The following is a 25,282-nucleotide window of genomic DNA, read 5'->3' on the forward strand; positions in this document are numbered from 1 at the left end:
GTTCTTGAAATTGTCCAGATTGACTGACCTCCATGTCTTAAAGTAATGATGGGCTGTGGTTTCTCTTTGCTTATTTGAACTGTTCTTGCCATAATATGGACTTGGTCGTTTACCAAAATCTTCTGTATACAAACCATACCTTATCACAACACAACTGATTGGCTCAAATGCATTAAGAAGGAAAGAAATTCCACAAATTAACTTTTAAGAAGCCACACCTGTTAATTGAAATGCATTCCAGGTGACTACCCCATGAAGCTGGTTGAGAGAATGCCAAGCGTGTGCAAAGCTGTCATGGAAGGCAAAGGGTGACTACTTTGAAGAATATAAAATATATTCTGATTTGTTTAACACTTTTTTTGGTTACTACATGATTCCATATGTGTTATTTCATAGTTTTGATGTCTTCACTATTATTCTACAATGTAGAAAATAGTAAAAATCAAGAAAAAGGAGTAGGTGTGTCCAACCTTTTGACTGGTACTGTATGTGTGGTAAATATTCGTTCTCTTTTGTGTTTTCCTGTCCTGCCCCTGAAAAATCTTCATCCAAGATGAATGGACCTTCACACAGCTTTACTTAACCCATGATTAGATATTCTATGGCCTGTTTCCTCATACTTCAGCCTGTAGTAATCATACCACTTTGCCAGCACAGCCATTTCCTCAAGCTGTGATTACTATGAGGGTTCAGTCATAACATTGCCCTTTGCTCCCACTTAAGTCTTCTACTTTATGTTTAAACACTGATGCCCTGAGATAGTAAAGTTTCTACTGAAATATTTATCTTAAGCCCATAGGGAGGGGTGGGAAGGAGGGAAGGCTGAGTTTACTGCTGGAAGTCAATGGAGCTGTTAAGTCATCACAAAGTGTTCATGGACTGATTGTTGCCTTTTTATGGCTCAGTAATGTGGATATCATTTGGTTGGAATCATTCACTTCTGTAGTGGCCATTTTGCTTGTCATATATGAAAATTCCAGAAATGATTCCGACTGTTTCAGTCCTTAAGAAAACCTTTTTTTTCTTAAAAATAAATAAATGAAACACTACATTATTCAACATGATTTGAAAACAGGGTAAATGAAGCAGTATGGTGGATGATGTCTACTGGGATTTTACTTTCATTTATCCAGCTCTTTCACATCAATAAGGAGAGGAAGTCACTCAGATTCTTGAGATGTGCCCTTTGGTGTCTGAGATAAGAAGAACCCAAGGGCAGACCCCAGAGAGAGACAGGCTGAGATGGGATGACATTGACTGGGATGGAGTATAGAAGTTAATGGCTCCAGTGATTTGAATGCATGTGTTGCTGGCTCCACATCTGTGCTGGTCTCGTAAAGGACTCTTTTCAGTGTCTTTATGGGTCTGTTTTTACTGTTGCTGGCTCCACATCTGTGTCCTCCATGACGGCCACCGACACTCTGCTCGTAAAGACACCACACACACACACACACACACACACACACACACACACACACACACACACACACACACACACACACACACACACACACACACACACACACAAGGGTGTGGCAGGGAGCCCTGTAAGCCCAGCAAGGACAAAAAGGCATAGAAGAGTGTCTGGGAGGATGTGGCAATAAAAATTCACAACAGGCATCCTTCACCATTTATCACTGTGTGTGTGTGTCTGTGGGGTGTGTGTGAAAGAGAGAGGGGTTGTAACAACGGTGACATTGTAGAGACATTGGTAAGATTTATGTCGATTTTTATTCAGTCAACATTCATCTGATGATTCACTGAGTGTCTCTGTGAGTGGGAGGGAGAGTCCTTCTAGTGGTTTAAATCAGTCTCCAGGTTCACTGTGACAGGGAGGGAAAGTCCTACTAGTGGTTTAAATCAGTCTCCAGGTTCACTGTGACAGGGAGGGAGAGTCCTACTAGTGGTTTAAATCAGTCTTCAGTCTTCACTGTGACAGGGAGGGAAAGTCCTTCTAGTGATTTAAATCAGTCTCCAGGTTCACTGTGACGGGGAGGGAAAGTCCTTCTAGTGATTTAAATCAGTCTTTAGATTCACTGTGACAGGGAGGGAAAGTCCTTCTAGTGATTTAAATCAGTCTCCAGGTTCACTGTGACAGGGAGGGAAAGTCCTTCTAGTGATTTAAATCAGTCTCCGGGTTCACTGTGACAGGGAGGGAAAGTCCTTCTAGTGATTTAAATCAGTCTTTAGATTCACTGTGACAGGGAGGGAAAGTCCTTCTAGTGATTTAAATCAGTCTCCGGGTTCACTGTGACAGGGAGGGAAAGTCCTTCTAGTGATTTAAATCAGTCTTTAGATTCATTGTGACAGGGAGCAACTCTGTCTGCACCCCAAATGGCACCCTATTCCGTATGTAGTGCAGGACTTTTGAACAGGGCCCTTAGGGCTCTGGTCAAAATGCTTATTGGAAAAGATTAGAGACAAGATAAAGAGTCTACACTTACAGACATGGCCTGGGTAGAAGTGTGTGTGTGTGTTCAGTGCATGCGTGAATGCATGTACTCGTTGTATTCAGTGTGTATCACAAAGTCCACAGAGTGAAGGATCATGGTGGATTTAGCCTAAGTTTCCATTAGATCTAAAATGTGATAGTATAGTAGTATGCAGGGGGGAGCATGAACATGGTCTTGTCAACCATGCTGGGAAACTGCATCATAGTTGACTATTCTTTTTTTTATAGGGAGTAGTGTTCAGTCATTACCTTGGTTTTGAGGCTTTTCCAACTGGAACGGTGGTAGTAGTAGCCTAGCCTCTCCCTACTAGGACTTGGTATACCTATTAGATACCGTATACTGCTCTTGTAATCAGTTTATCATAAAATGTCGGCACACAACATAATATTTGCAGATTTTAAATACAAATCAGCCAGATCCTGTTCAGTCTCGGTGAGATATTATGGGACTTGATGGGTGTGGGTCTGTGTGGGATTGGCAGTAGAGTACTATAGGGATAAATCTCTGTCTATGCAGAGGAGGATCAATGCCGAACAAGAGGGAACTGTCTTGAGTCTTGCGTCTCCTGCCTCAGTAGCTGGTCAGAATGTCTCTGAGGTTAGATGGCACAGGCACACGTTGTTCCACTGATGAGATACTAGGTAGACGGAAACCTAAAGAACAGCTGTATAGGGCTGTTATTTCACGCGTACGGAATGAGGACCACATCATTAGGATTTGGAGATTAGAAAGGGACAAGAAAGACTGCGTGTGTGTGCACCTGCATGCATGTGTGTGTGTGCGTGTCTTTGTGTGTGTGTGTGTGTGAGAAAGAGTGATATCAATAGACCATCCAATGATTAGAGTATGAAGTCCACACAGGCAACGGGGCTGACTCCAGACCTGCCAGTATGTCCCTTATTGGTAGTGTAGTAGGTACTACTGACTAACCCAGTGTTATCTCTCCTGTTGTGTAGGCTGTCAGAAGGGGCCTGGCTGTAAGATGTGTTTTTAGACCTTTAGGCTGTAATGTAATCACATGCCTAATCTAATGGGACTCATGCGACTGACCCGGTGGGGCTAAAGCAGCAGCATTTGAATAGAATACATGTGGCATTTATCAGCCTCGTGATAGGAGAGAGAGAGGCTAGATGGTCTTGTCTGTCAATTTCTTTCAAAATCACAGGAGTATCATTTCAATAAACATAGCTTGTTTATGTGATATTCTAGATTTGTCTTTCCATGTTTACTCTAGTATGGCAAACTATTTGATGTATGAGAGTAAATATAGCCTAGATGAGATAATTGTGGACATTGCTTGTTTTGATTAGTGGTTGGCCGATTAATCGGCATGGCTGATTTAATTAGGGCCGATTTTAAAGTTTTCCTAACAATCGGTAATCTGCCTTTTTGGGCGCGGATTATGGCCGATCACATTGCAATCCACGAGGAGACTGCGTGGCAGGCTGACCACCTGTTACGCGAGTGCAGCAAGGAGCTAAGGTAAGTTGCTAGCTAGCATTAAACGTATCTTATAAAAAAACAATCAATCAATCTTAACATAATCACTAGTTAACTACACATGGTTGATGATATTCCTAGGTTAACTAGCTTGTCCTGTGTTGCATATAATCAATGCGTTGCCTGTTAATTTATCATCGAATCACAGCCTTCTTCAATTTCGTCAAACGGGTGATGATTTAACAAAAGCGCATTCGCGGAAAAAAAGCACAATCGTAGCACAAATGTACCTAACCATAAGCATCAATGCTTTTCTTAAAATCATTACACGGAAGTGTATATTTTTTAAAACCTGCATATTTAGTGAAAAGAAATGCATGTTAGCAGGCAATATTAACTGGAGAAATTGTGTCACTTCTCTTGCGTTCAGTGCAAGCAGAGTCAGGGTATATGTAGCAGTTTGGGCCGCCTGGCTCGTTGCGAACTGTGTGAAGACCATTTCTTCCTAACAAAGACCGTAATTAATTTGCCAGAATTGTACATAATTATGAAATAATATTGAAGGTTGTGCAATGTAAAATAAATATTTAGACTTAGGGTTGCCACCCGTTCGATAAAATACAGAACGGTTCCTTATTTCACTGAAAGAATAAAAGTTTTGTTTTCGAAATGATAGTTTCCGAATTTGACCAAATAAATGACCAAAGGCTCGTATTTCTGTGTGTTTATTATATTATAATTAAGTCTATGATTTGATAGAGCAGTCTGACTGAGCGGTGGTAGGCAGCAGCAGGCTCGTAAGCATGCATTCCAACAGCACATTACTGCGTTTGCCAGCAGCTCTTAGCAATGCTTGAGCACAGCGCTGTTTATGACTTCAAGCCTACCAACTCCTGAGATTAGACTGGCAATACTAAAGTGCCTCTAAGAACATCCAATAGTCAAAGGTTAATGAAATACAAATGTTATAGAGAGAAATAGTTGACGCGTCATAATGCCTATAATAATGACAACTTAAAACTTCTTAACTGGGAATATTGAAGACTCATGTTCAAAGGAATCACCAGCTTTCATATGTTCTCATGTTCTGAGCAAGTAACTTAAACGTTCGCTTTTTTGCATGGCACATATTGCACTTTTACTTTCTTCTCCAACACTGTTTTTGCATTATTTAAACCAAATTGAACATGTTTCATTACTTATTTGAGATTAAATATATGTAATTTATGTATTATATTAAGTTAAAATAAATATTCATTGTTCATTCAGTATTGTTGTAATTGTCATTATTACACACACACACACATATATATACAGTGGGGGAAAGAGGAAGTAAAGTACTTTAAGAATATGTTTTCGTTTCAGTCTCCCCATTTCCATTAACCGAACCTAATTGTATGGATTGTTTTCCTATTAATAATGTAAAATGAACATCTGTACAGAAAGACTTATGTGAAGGCAAATTACAGAGGAGGAACTTCTTTATGCATTTAAAGCCTTTAAATCCGGGAAAACTCCAGGGCTGGATGGCACACCAGTGGAAGTATACACACCAGTGGAAGTATACACACCAGTGGAAGTATACACACCAGCGCCACTCGAGAGGCCCCAGGATAATTTTTTCTATCCCTCATGTGGAGGAAGGAAAATAAAAGTCACAGAAGTAACAAGAAAAGGTAGACCTCAATTTTGTTTCTAAATTATTAAGTGATTAAAACCTAATTCTGTTAACAAATCAGTAAAATAGGTAACTGAAATCATAGTAGTCACAAACCACTTGGGTCATCTTCTACTGTCCTCCCTTCCACTGGCATACTGTTATGTTCAGCTGATAACTGTTTTTTTTTCTCATTCTGTCTGCTTGGGGTGTAAAGTCAAGATAACCTTTCTCTCGCCAGCCTGGCTGTCAGGGGATTGTGCTGGGGCTGCACTTTATATTCCCGGAGACACACACACACACACACGCCAGCACGCAAGTGCGCACACAAAACAAACACACACACACACACATACAGGCCGTGCTGGTGATGGGCTGGTGCATCATCTAGTCCAGCCTCACATAGAGGCCTTAAGAGTGTCTGGGTGTTTGTGTGTGTTCTGCAACCGTCGCCCTCTTGTCTGGTTCCTCAGACAGACGTCCTTGCAATCGAGGTAAGATGGATGCTGGCTGTCTGAGTGAGACCAGTCTGAGGGTCATCTGCCTTCATAATCTCTCTCTTTCTTATATACAGTGCATTCGGAAAGTATTCAGACCCCTCGACTTTTTCCACATTTTGTTACGTTACAGCCTTATTCTAAAATTGATTATAAATAGAAATCCTCAGCAATCTACACACAATACCCCATAATGACAAAGTTAACTGATCATTAGAAATTTTAGCAAATGCATTAAAAATAAAAACAGAAATACCTTATTTACATAAGTATTCAGCCCCTTTTCTATGAGACTCGAAATTAAGCTCAGGTGCATCCTGTTTCCATTGATCATTTTTTATGTTTCTACAACTTGATTGCAGTCCACCTGTGGTAAATTCAATTGATTGGACATGATTTGGAAAGACTCTTCCTAGAGCTGACTGCCCGGCCAAACTGAGCAATCGGGGGAGAAGGGCCGTGGTCAGGGAGGTGACCAAGAACCCGATGGTCACTCTGACAGAGTTCTAAAGTTCCTCTGTGGAGATGGGAGAAACTTCCAGAAGGACAACCATCTCTGCAGCACTCCACCAATCAGGCATTTATGATAGAGTGGCCAGATGGAAGCCACTTCTCAGTAAAAGGCACATGACAGCCCGCTTGGAGTTTGCCAAAAGGAACCTAAAGACTCCCAGACCATGAGAACCAAGATTCTCTGGTCTGGTGAAACCAAGATTGAACTCTTTGACTTGAATGCCAAGCGTCACCCTGGAGGAAACCTGGCACCATCCCTACAGTGAAGCATGGTGTTGGCCAATGTTTTTCAGCGGCAGGGACTGGGAGACTAGTCAGGATTGAGGCAAAGATGAGCAAAGTACAGAGAGATCCTTGATGGAAGCCTGCTCCAGAGCACTCAGGACCTCAGACTGGGGCGAAGGTTCACCTTCCAACAGGACAATGACCCTAAGCACACAGCCAAGACAATGTCTCATTCGAGACAAGTCTCTGAATGTCCTTGAGTGGCCCAGCCAGAGACCAGACTTGAACCTGATCGAACATCTCTGGAGAGACCTGAGAATAGCTGTGCAGCAACGCTCCCATCCAAGCTGACAGAGCTTGAGAGGACCTGCAGAGAAGAATGGGAGAAACTCCCCAAATACAGGTGTGCCAAGCTTGTAGTGTCATACCCTAGAAGACTCAAAGCTGTAATCGCTGCCAAAGGTGCTTCAACAAAGTACGGAGTAAAGGGTCTGAATACTTATGTAAATGTCATATTTAAAAAAAAATATTTAAAAAAATTGCAATAAATTAGCAAAAATGTCTAAAATCCTCTTTTTTCTTTGTCATTATGGGGTATTGTGTGTAGATTGAGGGGAAATTATTAATACATTTTAGAATAAGGCTGTAACGTAACAACATTTGGAAAATAAATCAAGGGATCTGAATACTTTCCGAAGGCACTGTATATTAATGTCAACTCTCCCTCTCTTTCCATTTACTGTAACATGCATCATCACCCACTAAGCACCGACTGACACCGGACGTCCTTGGACGTTGAAATTTGGTCAGTCCGCCCTGGCCTTTATTTCAACGTCCACAGATGTATTTTTTGGTCCAAAACATAGAGGTCCATGATTGATTTGGTACAGGTCGGACCGAATCATTAACATGGATGTATCACAAGTTTGGACAGCACAGTACAGTAAAGAAAAGAAAAGTAGAGTATAGTTCAGTATAGTAAGGAAAAGTATAGTTCAGTACAGTCCTGAACTGTTCTTGAACAGTAGAATAGAGTGGATATACTTCACTGTACTGAACGTTACTGTACTGTACTGTGCTGTGCTGTACTTTGATGTCCAAACTTGTGAAACATGGACGTCTATGATTGGACCAAATTTGGTCTTGTTTGGTGGCAGAGCTCCTTCAAATACTAACCAGTGTGTAGAACAGTACACACATATGCAAAGGAGGATATAGCATATTTATACCTTTGTACCTATTGAGGATACATCCATGAAGAGAATGACATTCATATCCATAATTATGCATTTCTGTATAGGACAGATTAGGGACCCATAATGAAATTCCATTACCTCCAGTGGTGTAAAGTACCTGCACCTAGTACTTGAAAGTATTTTGTGCATCTATACTTTAGTTTAATATTTATATTTTTGACAACTTTTACTCCACTACATTCCTAAAGAAAATAATGTACTTTTTACTCCATAAATTTTCCCTGAAACCCAAAAGCACTCCTTACATTTTGAGTGCTTAGCAGGACAGGAAAATGGTCCAATTCACACACTTATTAAGAGAACATCCCTACTTGCCTCTGATCTGGCAGACTCACTAAACACAAATTCTTAGTTTGTAAATTATGTCTGAGTGCTGGAGTGTGCCCCTGGTGTCAAGGGTGTGTGTACTGGTGGCGAAGTCAGGTGCAGGAGAGCAGAGTGTTGTGAACAGGCGCACTCTTTATTCAGGCCGGAGTGAAAAAAGCAGATGGACGCAAACTGCGTCAAAACCTCCAGAAAAAGGCAAAAGCGCGAAAAAACTTTCACCAAAGCTAATGTACCAAACAAACATACAACGTGCACAAACATGGAACATGTCACAATAACAATAAACAATTTCACACAAAGACATGGAGTTTAACAGAGGAATAAATACATGCAGTGTGATTAGGGAATGAAAACCAGGTGTGCAGGGAACAAGACAAAACAAATGGAACAATGAAAAATGGAGCGGCGATGGCTAGAAAGCCGGTGACGTCGACCGCCAAACGCTGTACCGAACAAGGAGAGGAGCCGACTTCGGCGGAAGTCTTGACACCTGGCTATTTAAAATGATTTATACTTTTACTTTTGATACTTAAGTATATTTAAAACCAAATATTGTTTTACTTTTATTCGCGTAGTATTGTACTGGGTGACTTTCACTTTTACTTGAGTCATTTTCTTGAAAGGTATTTTTACTTTTACTCAATTATGACAATTTGGTACTTTTTTCACCACTGGTTACCGCAATTCTGTTACTGGATGTAAATCCACTTCACTTACTGTAGTTGAAAAAACATAATACACTGCAAAAAAAAATAAAGGGAACACTTAAACAACACAATGTAACTCCAAGTCAATCACACTTCTGTGAAATCAAACTTAGGAAGCAACACTGATTGACAATAAATTTCACATGCTGTTGTGCAAATGGAATAGACAACAGGTGGAAATTATAGGCAATTAGCAAGACACCCCCAATAAAGGAGTGGTTCTGCAGGTGGTGACCACAGACCACTTCTCAGTTCCTATGCTTCCTGGCTGATGTTTTAGTCACTTTTGAATGCTGGCGGTGCTTTCACTCTAGTGGTAGCATGAGACGGAGTCTACAACCCACACAAGTGGCTCAGGTAGTGCAGCTCATCCAGGATGGCACATCAATGCGAGCTGTGGCAAGAAGGTTTGCTGTGTCTGTCAGCGTAGTGTCCAGAGCATGGAGGCGCTACCAGGAGACAGGCCAGTACATCAGGAGACGTGGAGGAGGGCAACAACCCAGCAGCAGGACCGCTACCTCCGCCTTTGTGCAAGGAGGAGCAGGAGGAGCACTGCCAGAGCCCTGCAAAATGACCTCCAGCAGGCCACAAATGTGCATGTGTCTGCTCAAATGGTCAGAAACAGACTCCATGAGGGTGGTATGAGGGCCCGACGTCCACAGGTGGGAGTTGTGCTTACAGCCCAACACCGTGCAGGACGTTTGGCATTTGCCAGAAAACACCAAGATTGGCAAATTCGCCACTGGTGCCCTGTGCTCTTCACAGATGAAAGCAGGGTCACACGTGACAGACGTGACAGAGTCTGGAGACGCCGTGGAGAACGTTCTGCTGCCTGCAACATCCTCCAGCATGACCGGTTTGGCGGTGGGTCAGTCATGGTGTGGGGTGGCATTTCTTTGGGGGGGCCGCACAGCCCTCCATGTGCTCGCCAGAGGTAGCCTGACTGCCATTAGGAACCGAGATGAGATCCTCAGACCCCTTGTGAGACCATATGCTGGTGCGGTTGGCCCTGGGTTCCTCCTAATGCAAGATAATGCTAGACCTCATGTGGCTGGAGTGTGTCAGCAGTTCCTGCAAGAGGAAGGCATTGATGCTATGGACTGGCCCGCCCGTTCCCCAGACCTGAATCCAATTGAGCACATCTGGGACATCATGTCTCGCTCCATTGCACCACAGACTGTCCAGGAGTTGGCGGATGCTTTAGTCCAGGTTTGGGAGGAGATCCCTCAGGAGACCATCCGCCACCTCATCAGGAGCATGCCCAGGCGTTGTAGGGAGGTCATACAGGCACGTGGAGGCCACACACACTACTGAGCCTCATTTTTACTTGTTTTAAGGACATTATATCAAAGTTGGATCAGCCTGTAGTGTGGTTTCCACTTTAATTTTGAGTGTGACTCCAAATCCAGACCTCCATGGGTTGATACATTTGATTTCCATTGATAATTTTTGTGTGATTTTGTTGTCAGCACATTCAACTATGTAAAGAAAAAAGTATTTAATAAGAATATTTCATTCATTCAGATCTAGGATGTGTTATTTTAGTGTTCCCTTTATTTTTTTGAGCAGTGTATATATTTTTTCAAAGTCATGGTGTCATGTCATAGCTGAAATCTGAGTCTCGGTGTAATTCTGTTACCATGGAAATACCCTTCCTCCATCTCCCCCACAAGACTGTGTTAAGGCGTCCGCATGTTTTTTATTAAAAACAGTTGGTACATACACTATATATACACACAACAGTATGTGGACACCCCAACAAATTAGTGGATTTGGCTATTTCAGCCACAACCGTTGCTGACGGGTGTATAAAATTGAGCACACGCAATCTCCTTAGACAAATTTGCAGTAAAATGGGCTTACTGAAGAGCTCAGTGACTTTCAACCTGGCACCGTAATTGGATGCCACCTTTCAGTTTGTCAAATTTCTGCCCTGCTAGAGCTGCCCCAGTAAATTCTTAGTGCTGTTAATTGTGAATTGGAAACGTCTAGGAGCAACAATGGCTCAGTCGTGAAGTGATGGGCCACACAAGCACACAGAACGGGACCGCCGAGTGCTGAAGTGCAACTGTCCTCGGTTGCAACACTCACTACGAGTTCCAAACTGCTTCTGGAAGCAACGTCAGCACAAGAACTGTTCGTCGGGAGTTTCATGAAATGGGTCTCCATGGCCGAGCAGCCGCACACAAGACTAAAATCATAATGCTCAATGCCAAGCGTGAGGTGGAGTGGTGTAAAGCTTGCTGCCATTGGACTCTGGAGCAGTGGAAACATGTTCTCTAGAGTGACCTGCCCCAATGCATAGTGCCAACTGTAAAGTTTGGTGGGGGAGGAATAATGGTCTGGGGCTGTTTTTCATTGTTTGGCCTAGGCCCCTTAGTTCCAGTGATGGGAAATCTTAACACTACAGCATACAAAGGCATTCTAGACAATTCTGTGCTTCCAACTTTATGGCAACAGTTTGGGGAAGTCCTAATCACCCAACGTCAGTGCCAGACCTCACTAATGCCTGTGGCTGAATGGAAGCAAGTCCCTGCAGCAATGTTCCAACGTCTAGTGGAAAGCCTTCCCAGAAGAGTGAAGGCTGTTATAGCAGCAAAGGGGGGACCAACTCCATATTAATGACCATTATTTTGGAATGAGATGTTCAAAGAGCAGGTGTCCACATACTTTTGGTCATGTAGTGAATATTATGACAACATTTTGTGAAATGTTTGTTCGTTTTAGTCTTTGGCAAGGGTTTTTTCGGCTGTTTGTGCGCACAACCTTTTTTTCCAAGCAAGCCGAAGTTTGGGAGCCGAAGTCTACTACCCTCTGTTAGTGATCAGTCAACAGTAAGGATTCTTCAATGAAGTTTGTTGGCGTTCAACCAGAGACAACTCGTTTTCATGCTGATTTTTTCACTCAAAAAATACTGCACCAAGTAGTTAGATGTAAAATTGCGGGACTAAGATCTCCTCGGCAAAAACTTTAATTAATTACATATTTCTTGAGTTAGCTTAGATTAATTCGGACTATTTTGAGGAAGTGTATACTGGCTACGGCGTCTCAATATGGACAAACAGTACTATTGTCGATTTTTATTTTTTTCTCTTGTTTTTCAGGCGAAGGTCTTTTAAGAAAGTATGCAAGCACACTCGTTCAGTTCGTCTAGCCGGGTTCAGCTAGGCACCAGCCAAACTGAAGCATGCGGAAGCCCTAAGTCCCAGCCATTAGCTGTTGCTAGCCAGCCTGGAAGCTATTGCTCTAGGAAGTGAGCACAATATAGCTAATACCTAATGGAAGGAACACTCAATGAGACATCAGTTCTAAGGATTAGACTGAGCTTTAGCAGCCTGTTGTCAGTGGTGAGGATGTATGGGGGTTAGGGGTTGAAGGCATATTTTTGTCTGGCTATGGCCACTATCCCTCAGTCCCCTCCCTTAGAACAGGATCAGGATGTTTAAGAAGTAAGAACAGACCTCTCCCACTAGTGGGCTGTGGATAAGTGGCTGCTGTGGCTTAACACTGACTGATTAAGGGCCTTGTTGTTGTCAGCGTAATTCCTCTACTTAGCTGTATACTGTATTTCATCAGACAAAAGCTCAGCAAAATGAATAAGATAAAATGTCATGTTATATCAGTTAAACAACTCACGTTGGGCTTGTTTGTGTGTTTCAGGATTTATGAGCATTTTAACTTCTTTGCTGTGTTTGCAAACCCTTTGTAGGCTCATCCAGAGATATGTATATAATGACAAGATGCTCATGTCTCCAGCCTAATAATGTGAGTCGTTGTTTCAACAGCGGGAAGGCAGGCTTAGGTCCAAAATAAGCCCATAGAAACGCATTGGGCTTATATTGGACTTTGGGCTTATATCGCCCCTTCCCATCTGGCTCCTCAGACTGCCTCGGGTGTGCATGTATGTGTGCGTGCACACCATGCATGTATGCCATACATGATTAACCCTACCATGGCAGCCATCTGATTAGTGGTTTATTTTCGCTGCCTCCGACATAAGTGGTTCAAGTGTGTGAGGGAGGTGAATGTTTACTCTGCAGGGAGTGGTGTGTGTGCCAGACACAGTTTTAGCTGAGTGGTCTAAGGAGTGGTGGGAGAAACTCACACACACACACACCACAGGGTTTAACCACAGACATGTTTCTTACATTTTCTTACATGAAACCATGCAGCCTACTTGAAATACCTCACAAGAATTTGTCGATACAGCATGTGTTGCCAATGAATGAAAACCAATATCCCAGGTCTTTATGAGGTAGTGGTCACTGCCATGTGTCTGTCTGTGGTTGTGCCCGTGTCTGTGTTTGGGGTTGGTTACAACTCTCTAAGAAGAAGAGTAAACCTATACTATCTGTAAAACTCAGGCTTGTTGGTAGGCTAATCATTTAACACCTCAGGGTGGGAAAGCACTAAAGTGGCCATCCCAGATTGTGAGTTAACTATAGCTTACATTATAATAGGTTAAGTATTAAGAACTGTTGTAGTAGTCACTAGGCAGTGTGTACATATAACCATTCGAGCAAGCAAAATAAAACACAACTTCAAACTGTGAACTTGATTCAAGATGCAACTAAATCACCTCAAATTCCATTGTTTGCCCATAAACCCAGTCCTGTTAAAACTTCTTAGTGCTACAATCCCGTTAACAGGATCGATATGACAACAGCCAGTGAAAGTGCAGGGCGCCAAATTCAAAACAATAGAAATCTCATAATTAAAATTCCTCAAACATACATGTATCTTATACCGTTTTAAAGGTAATCTTGTTGTTAATCCCACCACATTATCCGATTTCAAATGGGCTTTACAGCGAAAGCACCACAAACGATTATGTTAGGTCACCACCAACTCACAGAAAAATTCCAGCCAAAGAGAGAAGTCACAAAAAGCACAAATAGAGATCAAATTAATCACTAACCTTTGATGATCTTCATCAGATGACACTTATAGGACTTCATGTTACACAATACATGTATGTTTTGTTTGATAAAGTTCATATTTATATAAAAAAATCTCAGTATACATTGGCGCATTACGTTCACTAGTTCCAAAAACATCTGGTGATATTGCAGAGAGCCATATCATTTTACAGAAATACGCATTATAAATGTTGACAAATACAATTGTTAGACATGGAATATAGATATACCTCTCCTTAATGCAACCGTTGTGTCAGATTTCAAAAAAACTTTACGGAAAAAGCAAACCATGCAATAATCTGAGACGGAGCTCAGAAAAAAAACATTTTTTATCCGCCATGTTGGAGTCAACAGAAATCAGAAATAACATTATAAATATTCCCTTACCTTTGATGATCTTCATCAAAATGCACTCCTAGGAATCCTATTTCCACAATAAATATTTGTTTTGTTCTATAATGTCCATTATTTATGTCCAAGTACCTACTTTTGTTAGCGCGTTTAGTACACAAATCCAAACGCTCGTGCAGGTCCAGCCATACGTCCAACGAATACTTCAAAAAGTTATATTACAGGTCGAAGAAACTTGTCAAACTAAGTAAAGAATCAATTTTTAGGATGTTGTTATCATAAATCTTCAATAACGTTCCAACCGGAGGTATTCCTATGTCTGTAGAAAAGCCATGGAACGCAGGTCGCTATCATGTGAAATGCGTGTGACCAGGACCTGGCTCTCTGCCAGACCACTGACTCAAACAGCTCCCATCCGGCTCCACATCACAGCAGAAGCCTCATTCAAGTTTCTAAAGACGGTTGACATCTAGTGGAAGCCTTAGGAAGTGCAACATAACCAATATCTCACTGTGTATTCAATAGGGGCTGGGTTGAAAATCGACCAACCTCAGATTTCCCACTTCCTGTTTGGATTTTTTCTCAAGTTTTTGCCTGCCATATGAGTTCTGCTATACTCACAGACATCATTCAAACATTTTTAGAAACTTCAGAGTGTTTTCTATCCAATACGAATAATACTATGCATATATTAGCAACTGGGACTGAGGAGCAGGCCGTTTACTCTGGGCACCTCTGGGCACCTTTCATCCAAGCTACTCAATACTGCCCCTGCAGCCATAAGAAGTTAAAGGGATACTTCGGGATTTTTGCAATGAAACCATTTATCTACTTCCCCAGAGTCAGTTGAACTCAGGGATAGCATTTTTATGTCTCTGCATCCAGTATAAAATAAGTTAGATGTACTTTTGTGAGCCAATGCTAACTAGTGTTAGCACAATGACTGGAGGTCTATGGTATCTACTAGCATGCTAGATGATACCATAGACTTCCTGTAATTGCGCTAACACTAGTTAGCATTTGCGCAAGCTCTAGTTAGAAACTTCTTTCATACTGCACACAGACAAAAGGGCTTCATTGCCAAAAGACCCAAACCACCCAAGCCATAGACTATTTTCTCTGCTGCCACAGGGAAAGAGGTACTGGTGCATCAAGTCTGACATCAACAAGCTAACAAAATAATTACAATATTTGCACTGTCTCTATGCACATTCACAGAGCCCTACACACTCCAACACACACACAAACACATAATATGCATATACATACAGTACCAGTCAAAAGTTTGGACACCTACTCATTCCAAGGGTTTTCTTTATTTTTACTATTTTCTACATTGTAGAGTACTAGTGAAGACATCAAAACTATTAAATAATACATATGGAATCATTTTATATTTGAAATTCTTCGAAGTAGCCACCCTTTACCCTGATGACAGCTTTGCACACTCTTGGCATTCTCTCAAGCAGCTTCATGAGGTAGTCACCTGGAATGCATTTCAATTAACAGGTTGTTGTTCATTTGTGGAATTTCTTTCCTTCTTAATGCGTTGTGTTGTGACAAGGTAGGGGTGATATACAGAAGATAGCCCTATTTGGTAAAAGACCAAGTCCATATTATGGCAAGAACAGCTCAAATAAGCAAAGAGAAATGAGTCCTTCACTACTTTAAAACATGAAGGTCAGTCAATCCAGAAAATGTCAAGAACTTTGAAAGTTTCTTCAAGTTCAGTTGCAAAAACCACCAAGCTCTGTGATGAAACTGGCTCTCATGAGGACCGCCACAGGAAAGGAAGACCCTGAGTTACCTCTGCTGCAGATGACATGTTAATTGGAATTACCAGCCTCAGAAATTGCAGCCCAAATAAATGCTTCACAGAGTTCAAGTAACAGACACATCTCAACATCAACTGTTCAGTTGAGACTGAGTGAATCAGGCCTTCATGGTCAAAAGTCTGCAAAGAAACCATTACTAAAGGACACCAATAAGAAGAAGAGACTTGCTTGGGCCAAGAAACACAAGCAATGGACATTAGACCGGTGGAAATCTGTCTTTTGAGATGATGAGTCCAAATTTGAGTCCAAATCCGAATTTGTGTCTTTGTGAGACGCGGAGTAGGTGAACGCATGAATCATGGAAGAGGAGGTGTGATGGTGTGGGGGTGCTTTGCTGGTGACACCGTCCTTGATTTATTTAGAATTCAAGGCACACTTAACCAGCATGGCTACCACAGCATTCTGCAGAGATACACCATCCCATCTGGTTTGCACTTAGTGGAACTATCATTTGTTTTTCAACAGGACAATGACCCAAAACACACCTCCAGGCTGTGTAAGGGCTATTTGACCAAGAAGGAGAGTGATGGAGTGCTGCATCAGATGACCTGGCCTCCACAATCACCCGACCTCCTGGTTGAGAGAATGCTAAGAGTGTGCAAAGCTGTCATCAAGGCTGTAAGATGCCTCACTAGGACGAGGTGGGTGCAAGAGTCAGGAGCAGGAGAGCACTGAGGTCCAAATAGAAAATACTTATTTGGAAGTCCCAAAACACAACAAAACTGGTCGGGAAACAAACCCAACGAAGGCACCCAACAAAACAGGAATACGAAGTGACAACAGGAGGAAAAACAATCTACTCCTAAATAAATCACAATGGCTCAAACGACCGTGAGAATAGCCTGTGGCGCAACCTAGCACACGCACCAAACAAACACAGAAATAATCCCGCACAAAATACCAGCAGGCATCAAGGTTAATAAACCCACAGAAATTAACTCAATAGAACATACGTGTAAGAAACAGACAGAACCAAACAAAAAATAAAAATGGATCGGTGGTAGCTAGTAGGCCGGCGACGACGACCGACGAGCACCTCCCGAACAGGGAGAGGAGAAACCCTCGGTGGAAGTTGTGAATAAGGCAAAGGGTGGCTACTTTGAAGAACCTCAAACATAAAATATATTTGATTTGTTTAACACTTTTTTGGTTACTTCATGATTCCATATGTGTTATTTCATAGCTGTGATGTCTTCACTATTATTCTACAGAGTAGAAAATAGTAAAAATAAATAAAAACCCTTGAATGAGTAGGTTTGCCCAAACTTTTGACTGGTACTGTACATTTATACAGACCCACCACACCCGCACACCCACTCACATGCAAGCTGCCGCTACTCTGTTAAACGCATATCCTGTTGCCTAGTCCCCTTAGTCCTATACACATCTACCTCCATCACTCCGGTATCCCTGCACATGTAAATATTTATATTGGAACTGACTTTTTAAATATTTCCTGTATGTAGTGTTGTGGCAATTCTTACAAATGTCGTAGAAATTACCACCAGGGACACTCGAAGTCAATCTTGAATGAATCATCCTTTATTATCAGCGCGCTGGAGAGGTTCCAACCAACTCAATGCACCAAGTACACATGTCAATCAGGAGCTCCACCTGGGGTAGTCCCGTTAGTTCTCTTATATACAGACAAGTTATATTTGCATGATTTAGCTTATTCATCATTCATAATGAATTAACGTTTGCTTTATTCATGTGACCGACCAATATCTCACAAGGCTTCTTCTCTCTAAGCTGAGACCTTGAAACTGAGATCTTTCGTTCTCAAAACAAGGTCTGGGCGTACTGCCAAATTGCAGATACTGATAAGTGAGGATTCGTTCAATCAGTCACTTGCACGATCATAGAAATTGGTTATTAGAACAGCACATGAATAGAACACAAAACTAAGTTATTAGAAAAGTACAAGTATAAAATATCCCTCACAGTAGTATGCTTACTTACTTACGTTATTGTGTATTTCATATTTCCTATGAGACATTAAAACTTGAAACTATCCCTTTAAGGGGGGGGGGGGGGGGGGGGAGAACTTTATGGTTTTGTTATCTCCCCCTCTCTCTCTCCACATCTGTTTCCCTGTCGCTTTTCTCTCTCCCGCTCTGTCCCCCCCACGTACCATCACGGTCTCTCCTCCCCCTGTCTGTGCATCTTCAGTTAGTAAAGAAACAGACACTGAAGCAATACTATAAAAAACCTGTAGTCCTGAGGGAGTTCAGTCCTTCTAGTCTAGGCTGGTATGGCAGGTAATTGACTGTTTTACTGTATGTGAGGAACTCCACTGCAGTTTCTTGTCTTTGGTCCTGAGATGAATCAGTCTTAAAATGTTAAAATGTCTGCTATGTTTTGAAATGAGTTTGTTTTATGATTTCAAAGGCCTGTGGTTTCTCTCTGAGATGGCTTCCAGATCTTAGAATCATGTCATTGGAACGCTGTCAGTCAGCCCTCGGGTTGGTTGGGTGGGTTTGATGTGTGTGTGTGTAGTGTGCACTCCACGGGAGGTTGGTGACAGCTTAATTGGGGAGAACGGGCTCTTGGTAATGGCTGGAGTGGAATTAGTGGAATGGTATCAAATATTCAATTTCCTCCGTTCCAGCCATTATTATGAGCTGTCCTCCCCTCAGCAGTCTCCACTGGTGTTCACTTGTGCATGCGAGAGAGAGAGAGAGACAGACAAAGAGACAGAGAGAGAGACAGACATTTTAGGTACAGTCTGAGCTTTGTACGGATTGAAGTGTCTGTAAAATGCTCTCTCTTTCTCCCTCCATCCCTTCCTCCCTCCCTCTCTCTCTTTTAAACATACATTTAGTTTATGTATTTTTCTTGGATCACAAGAAAATTCCCAAAAGTGTGTGGCCGGGTTATAGCAGCTGAAGACACAGTATGATATAGAGGTGATATGTGATAGCCTGGCAGGCAGAACTTGTGGTCACTTCTGTGGGGGTAATGACATTCCGTGGTCGCTCCCAGCATATATGGAATACCGCAATCCATCCCAGTATTAATGGAATTCCAATGGAAGTCAGGCCTGGTCTACATTACTCACTGGACCACCCACATTCAGAAATCTCATCTTGGGCGTGACAGGATTATTTTTACTGGAAAAAGGATCTAGACCACAAAGTAAAAGTTGCAACCATGACAGAATTAAGTTATTTTGACTGGCAAAAACAGACTTGTTGAAGACCAACAGTGGTCATAACATTGCTACTACATGAAAACTCAACAATAACAGATGTGGATGTGACACAGATGTTTGTGTGTTTCACCAGTCTAAGTGTGTGTGTGTGTGTGTGTGTGTGTGTGTGCGTGTGCGTGTGTGTGTGTGTGTTTTCCAGGTGACCTGTCCCCAGTGCAGATGTCTCCAGTGCCCCAGTCTCAGTTCATCCCTCTAGCCGAGGTCCTATGCTGTGTCATCTCTGACATGAACTCCTCCAACATCACCGTCAACCAGGATGCCCTCATCAGTCACATGACCAAGGCTCACCAAGGTAACATATACAGATGTATGGGGAGAGCTTCAGGGCATGTCCTTACATACAGGCAGCCTAGTGGTTAGAGCGTTGGGACACTAACCGAAAGGTTGCTGGATCGAATCCCAGAGCTGACAAGGTAAAAAAATCTGTTGTTCTGCCCCTGAACAAGGCAATTAACACACTGTTCCCTGGTAGGCCGTCATTGTAAATAAGAATTTGTTCTCCACTGACTTGCCTAGTTAAAATAAAGGTTAAATCAAAATAAATAAGTTAAAACATACAGTACATTCAACCACAGGTGCTCCTGAAAAAGGGGAATTGTAGTTGGGAAAAAAGGGGAGAATGATATTAGTGTATTAAGTCTAACGCTTAGTCTCAACTGGCAGTTTTCAGCCTGTCTGCAGATATACAGTAACTTTTGAGGGATTTAAAGGAGATAAACTGTATTAACTAATATGGCTGAACTTCTCTCTCTCTCTCCTTGCCAGGGATGACCATCCCTACTCAAGACATCCTGTACAACGCTCTGGGCTCGTTGATCAAAGAGAGGAAGATCTACCACACAGGAGAGGGCTACTTCATTGTCACTCCTCAGACCTACTTCATCACCAACAGCCTGGTGAGAGAGAAGAGCTGGTGGACCTCAGGGTCTGGAGACAATGAGTTGCCCTCCCCTCCCCCCATCACCTACCTGCTCAGTAATGACACTCTGGAGAGCCACCCACAGTCCCCCCTGGTGACCCACTGCAAGTCCTGCAGCTGCTTTGCTCCTGCCCAGAACGTGACCAATGCTGCTACTACGGCCACTTTAGCTGCCATGGTTCCTCCATCTGTCCCAGACCAGCACTCAGTTTCTGTTTCTATTAGCGATTGCACAGGGAAGAGCCTGAAGTGGCCTCGAGACCACAAGCCTCAAGTCCAGCACCAGTCGACCTCGACGGCCACAGACTACCAGATTAGTGAGGTCAGCAAGACCACTACGGCTACCACCACTGCCACTAGCCGTAAGGACAAAGACAAAGATGGCAAGGAGAAACTAGGGAGGAGGTTTGGCCTTAGCCTCTTCAGGAGGAACGGAGGGAAGAAGGAGAAAGTGAAGAAAGAATATGCCTTGTTCTCAGGTCAGTTCCCTCCGGAGGAGTGGCCAGTGAGGGACGAGGAGGATCTGAACAATCTGCCCAGAGACCTGGAGCACGCTATCATCAGACGCATCAACCCTGAGCTCACTGTTGACAACCTGACACGCCACACTGTACTAATGAAGAAACTGGAGGAGAGAGGAGGGGAGAGAGGGATGGAAACGGAAAGACGAGGGGAAAGAGGGGTGGAAAGGGACAGAGGGTTGCACAAGGGGGACAGGGTTGACGGAGGGGACAAGGGTGTGGACAAGGGCATGTCCACTGAGATCCTAAACTGCTCCAAGCCCAGACACCACCAGTCCTCCCGAGCCAGACTAGGAGTAGGGGCTGGGGGCAGGAGATCTATCTCCAAGGCCTCTCGCAGTAAGAGAAGGGCCCATTCCTCCAGAGAGAAACAGAGAGACCGGCTGAAGACTAAGGCCCCAGTGTGTGTGGATGTGGACCCAGACGGGGAGGACCTGGTTCCCTCTTGCCTCAGACCAAAGGTCCCTATTGATGAATTAGACCACAGAGAGGAGCCAGGAGCGGTGGAGGGGAAAAGCCTCTATAAGAAACGCATTGACAACCCCTTTGATGGTCAACCACCTGGGAAAGATACAGCCACAACCCAGACTGTGGCACCTACTATGACCCACAAAGAACAGAGGAGGAGAGAGGGAAAGGAAGCGAAGGAGGGGAAAGAGGGAAAGACTTCAGGAGGAGGGAGGAGAGAACCAGCGGGACACCGCTCCAAATCCTGGGACCCGCACAAAGCAAAAGCAACCTCTGCTGACACACAGTATGCTGGGAAGTCTCATACAGCTGAGGACAGGTCATGTGATCGTCTCCACGAGAGGGTGTTCACCACCGAACCCCTCCTCCTGCCCCTCTCTGACACCAAACCACCCAGTGAATTACCGTTGGACTACAGCTCGGCTTACCCACAGAGCAGCACACTAAGGATGGACGACAAGGTTAGATATCAGAGGGAGGGAAAGAACAGAGGGAGGAAGAGCAGGGAGGGAGGGAAGGAGAAGGAGGGAAAGCATAGGACGACACAGCAAGTAGAATATGGCAGTACAACAGACCATAGACACCCAGCAGTAACAATCCAAACCCTGGACTCTGATGCCAACCTCCCTAGTACCCACCCCTATGACTCAGTCCCTGCCCACCCGTACGACCAGGCCATGCCTTGGCCAAAGCCTGCTGTGCATCGCAGGCACTCCTTCAAACACACAGACACACAGGGAGACCTAACCCACAGGCCTGACCTGCTCTCCTCACACCAACAGGTCTGCAGTACCACCCCCAAACAACATGGGCTGGTACACAGCAGTGGTGTCAGTAGAGCCCACAGGAGTCCAGGGCATGGGCAAAGGGCCAGTGATGGGTTAGCAGTGGAGAGTAATGGCTTTATGATAGAGAGTGATGAGTTTATAGAAGATGATCACAGGTTTTACCAGAGAGCAGAGGAAGAAGATGAGGATGCCTGTAGTTCTCTGTATCTGAGTGAGGAGGGAGTCATTGACAACAGAGAGGTCTATCAAACACACCTGTCTCATTATCGTGACTCTCAATCCCTCTACCACGATCCTAAGACCATATACCAAGACACTATCACCCACTACCACAACCAACCTCACTCCCCTTACCACGAGCCCCAACCCCACTGTCCCAACCCCCATTCCCTCCAAGCAGACTGGAACAGCACTTTTCCGGGGGAACACTCTTCCACTATCCACCAAGACCCCCCTCTGTCCCCCCACAGCCCCCAAAGACAGGAAGAGGAGAGGTGGTTCAGGGTGAGCGGCTCTACCCATAACCACCGCAGCCACACGTCCCCAGGAATCCACAGTGATCCCATCCCCAGACGAAGAGCTCCAATCCCGGGGGAGCGAAGACAGGACGCCAGCCTCTCCCTGGAAGCTCCAGAGGGTTTAGAGCCACCTGAGGCAGCAGACAGCAGCATCTTTGACTACTGCCAGACCAGCGAGGTGGACTCGGATGCTGAGACCCTCCATAAATCAGCAGACGAGGGGGACAGGGAGTCATCTCACTGGGGGTGTGGAGTAGAGGAGGAGGAGGAAAAGGGTGTCTTTGAGACCCTCGGGGAGAGAGGAGGCCCTCAGACCTCAAGTGCCAGTCTGGGCATGCCCAGTGGAGCTGGACGGGGAGAGATAATGGGGGAGGCGGGGGAGAGTCAGAGCAACACAGGAGACAGCGGGATAGACTCGCCACGGTGAGTTTATTTCTTTGTATTAAAATTTTGATGATCATCATCGTCACATTTTTTTTATGGATTGCAGTTATACCACTTTTCACAAAGGGTCTCATTATATTTTGTGGAGTGATTGTGACAATTTGGCACCAGCTAGATATTATTAAATGACCATGATATTCATCAGTATTAGTCTATTTTAAAGGACTATGCCCCAAGAATGGCCTTCATTTGTAGTGCCAACTCAGTGGAACTCCTCTAGGCAGCAGTACCTATCTTCCTCACATCCTCTCCTGTGTGAGGTCCCAGTCAACCAGAAAACATAACAGAGGCACTTGGCCCTTAAATCCCCTGTTTATTTGTCTTCTCGCCTGCGGCCTCGACCTCTATCTCCAGCTGTAACCCTAGCCTCTCTCTTTGGCTGAGGTAAAGGCTATAGAGCCTATAGTGCTGGCCCAGGGAGGGTGGAGGAATGTGGAGATGCAGAAAATAAGCTAAGGCTGGGAGTAGTTAGATCACCCATGGTCCTGGTCGGTGGTGTGCCTTCTCTCTCTTCCCTTTTCATGTCAATGGAGATGAAGCTGAACAAACACCCCATAGCCAATTACACCAGGCAGTATTTAGACAGAGGGGAATGATTATAGTGATTAATGTAATTACTTTGGAATGGGTACACCCTCATGTTTAAAACAAAGAAAGGGGAAAAGGTCAAAAGTTTTTCCATTAACTTTATAAGTACTTGACTTTTCCCCTTTTGTGGTGAAGAGCAGAGTTGTTTTCACTTGGATTTCACAGTATAGTTAGTGTGTGTGACTAACGGTGTATTGCATATTGTATTTCTATCCAACTGATATGGTTAATCTCCCCAATCCCCACAGACCAGTTTGTGTTCATGTGCACACAAGTGTCCATCCATGCATTTACACCCTGTTCTTCTATGTTTCTCCCTACAGGACCCGTGTTTGTCTGGCAACTAACAACACAGGGATTCTGGAGAGTCTAAATAGGCAAGGTTTCCTACAGAACCTGGAGAAACTGCACTCCAAGAGCTCAGCCATGCGACCACAGAGCTCTCTGCTACAGCTCACACCCGTCATGAACGTATGAGACCATAGGCCCCCTGATGCAGCTCCGTGCGAGGGATCATGAGCTCCCCGATTTAGCTCTGTGTGAGGGACTATGATCTCCCTGATGCAGCTCTGTGTTAGGGCCCATGAGTCCTCTGATGCAGCTCCCTCTTTTCTACCACCAAAAAGCATGGGAAGTAGGAACACTGTGCTATCAGATATGGGGTACACAACCCCAGTCTTTATGGACTTACAGCATCTATTTGTTTCACTGCTGTCATAAATCTGCTGTGAACCTCTAACCTTTCCTCATTGTCTAGCCTGGTTATATATCCTGTCCTCCAGGGCTATAGTCTATAGCAGTAATTTATGGGTGCTCAACTCCAAACCTACCCCAATGGAGGTCTTTGTACAGATGTATAGTCTACTTTTCCCATTCTGTATATAACATTTAACAGGAATATCCTGAGAGACGTATTCGGCTAATGACTGGTGAATCGACTATGTTAAATGCATGATCAATCGATTGGTGGGGTTGAAGTAACAGGTTGTACTCTGAGTTGCTAATGTTTTTCACTACATTCAACTTGGCCTAAAATGATGACAAAATAACTCAGTACTGGATCTTTAACCTTCATCTTCATTTTCACACCTCTTTCCTTGTAGCCATGTGTAACACAAATAAATCTGTATGCACCACAAGCCACCTCCTCGCTGAATGTGTGGATCATATCTTTTATCATAATTTTTTTTATTTTTTTAAGAAATTGGATGACACATGTACACTCACAAGAAAATAAAGTGACTCTACTACTACCTAACCTTTCACCTGAAATTACTAGATTTACAATAGGAATTCCAGTGGCAAAAAAGTAAATTCACATCACTCAGGAAAGACTTGTAAAAAACCTGAACCTGGCAAACAGCTGATAAGCTAAGCATTGCGTGTTGGTGGAGGCTCCAGTGAAGAGGTGTACATGGAAGAGAAACCCCAACCATGTCACCCGTCTCTGGGGGAGCTAGCGTTAGGAGTGTGGAATGGGTGGAGGAATGGGAGGTGGTTTAGTGTTATGTGAAGGCTAGAGGGCTGTTGTGGTGGCAATATTACCACCACACCACCAGTCATGAGTCATGACCACAGTCAAATTCCATGTGACTGTTGAGTCATGGTAATTTCTTGTTATGCACTGTGGACATGCTTTGGT

The 25,282-nt window shown here is 43.7% G+C and overlaps 1 protein-coding gene across 1 annotated transcript in view; it reads left to right on the forward strand.

Moving 5' to 3' along the window:
• Positions 1–24,779, forward strand: part of LOC139381937 (storkhead-box protein 1-like) — a 42,395-nt gene extending 17,616 nt beyond the window's left edge. Inside the window, exons 2-4 of the mRNA XM_071125817.1 lie at positions 19,534–19,686; positions 20,160–23,031; positions 23,964–24,779. Of these exons, the coding sequence (XP_070981918.1) occupies positions 19,534–19,686; positions 20,160–23,031; positions 23,964–24,117 (3,179 nt within the window). The 3' untranslated portion in view covers positions 24,118–24,779. The remainder of the gene's footprint in view (positions 1–19,533; positions 19,687–20,159; positions 23,032–23,963) is intronic.
• Positions 24,780–25,282: the final 503 nt, after the last annotated feature.

This window comes from Oncorhynchus clarkii, chromosome 23 (genome assembly GCF_045791955.1).
Source record: "Oncorhynchus clarkii lewisi isolate Uvic-CL-2024 chromosome 23, UVic_Ocla_1.0, whole genome shotgun sequence".
Classification (NCBI taxonomy): Eukaryota; Metazoa; Chordata; class Actinopteri; order Salmoniformes; family Salmonidae; genus Oncorhynchus; species Oncorhynchus clarkii.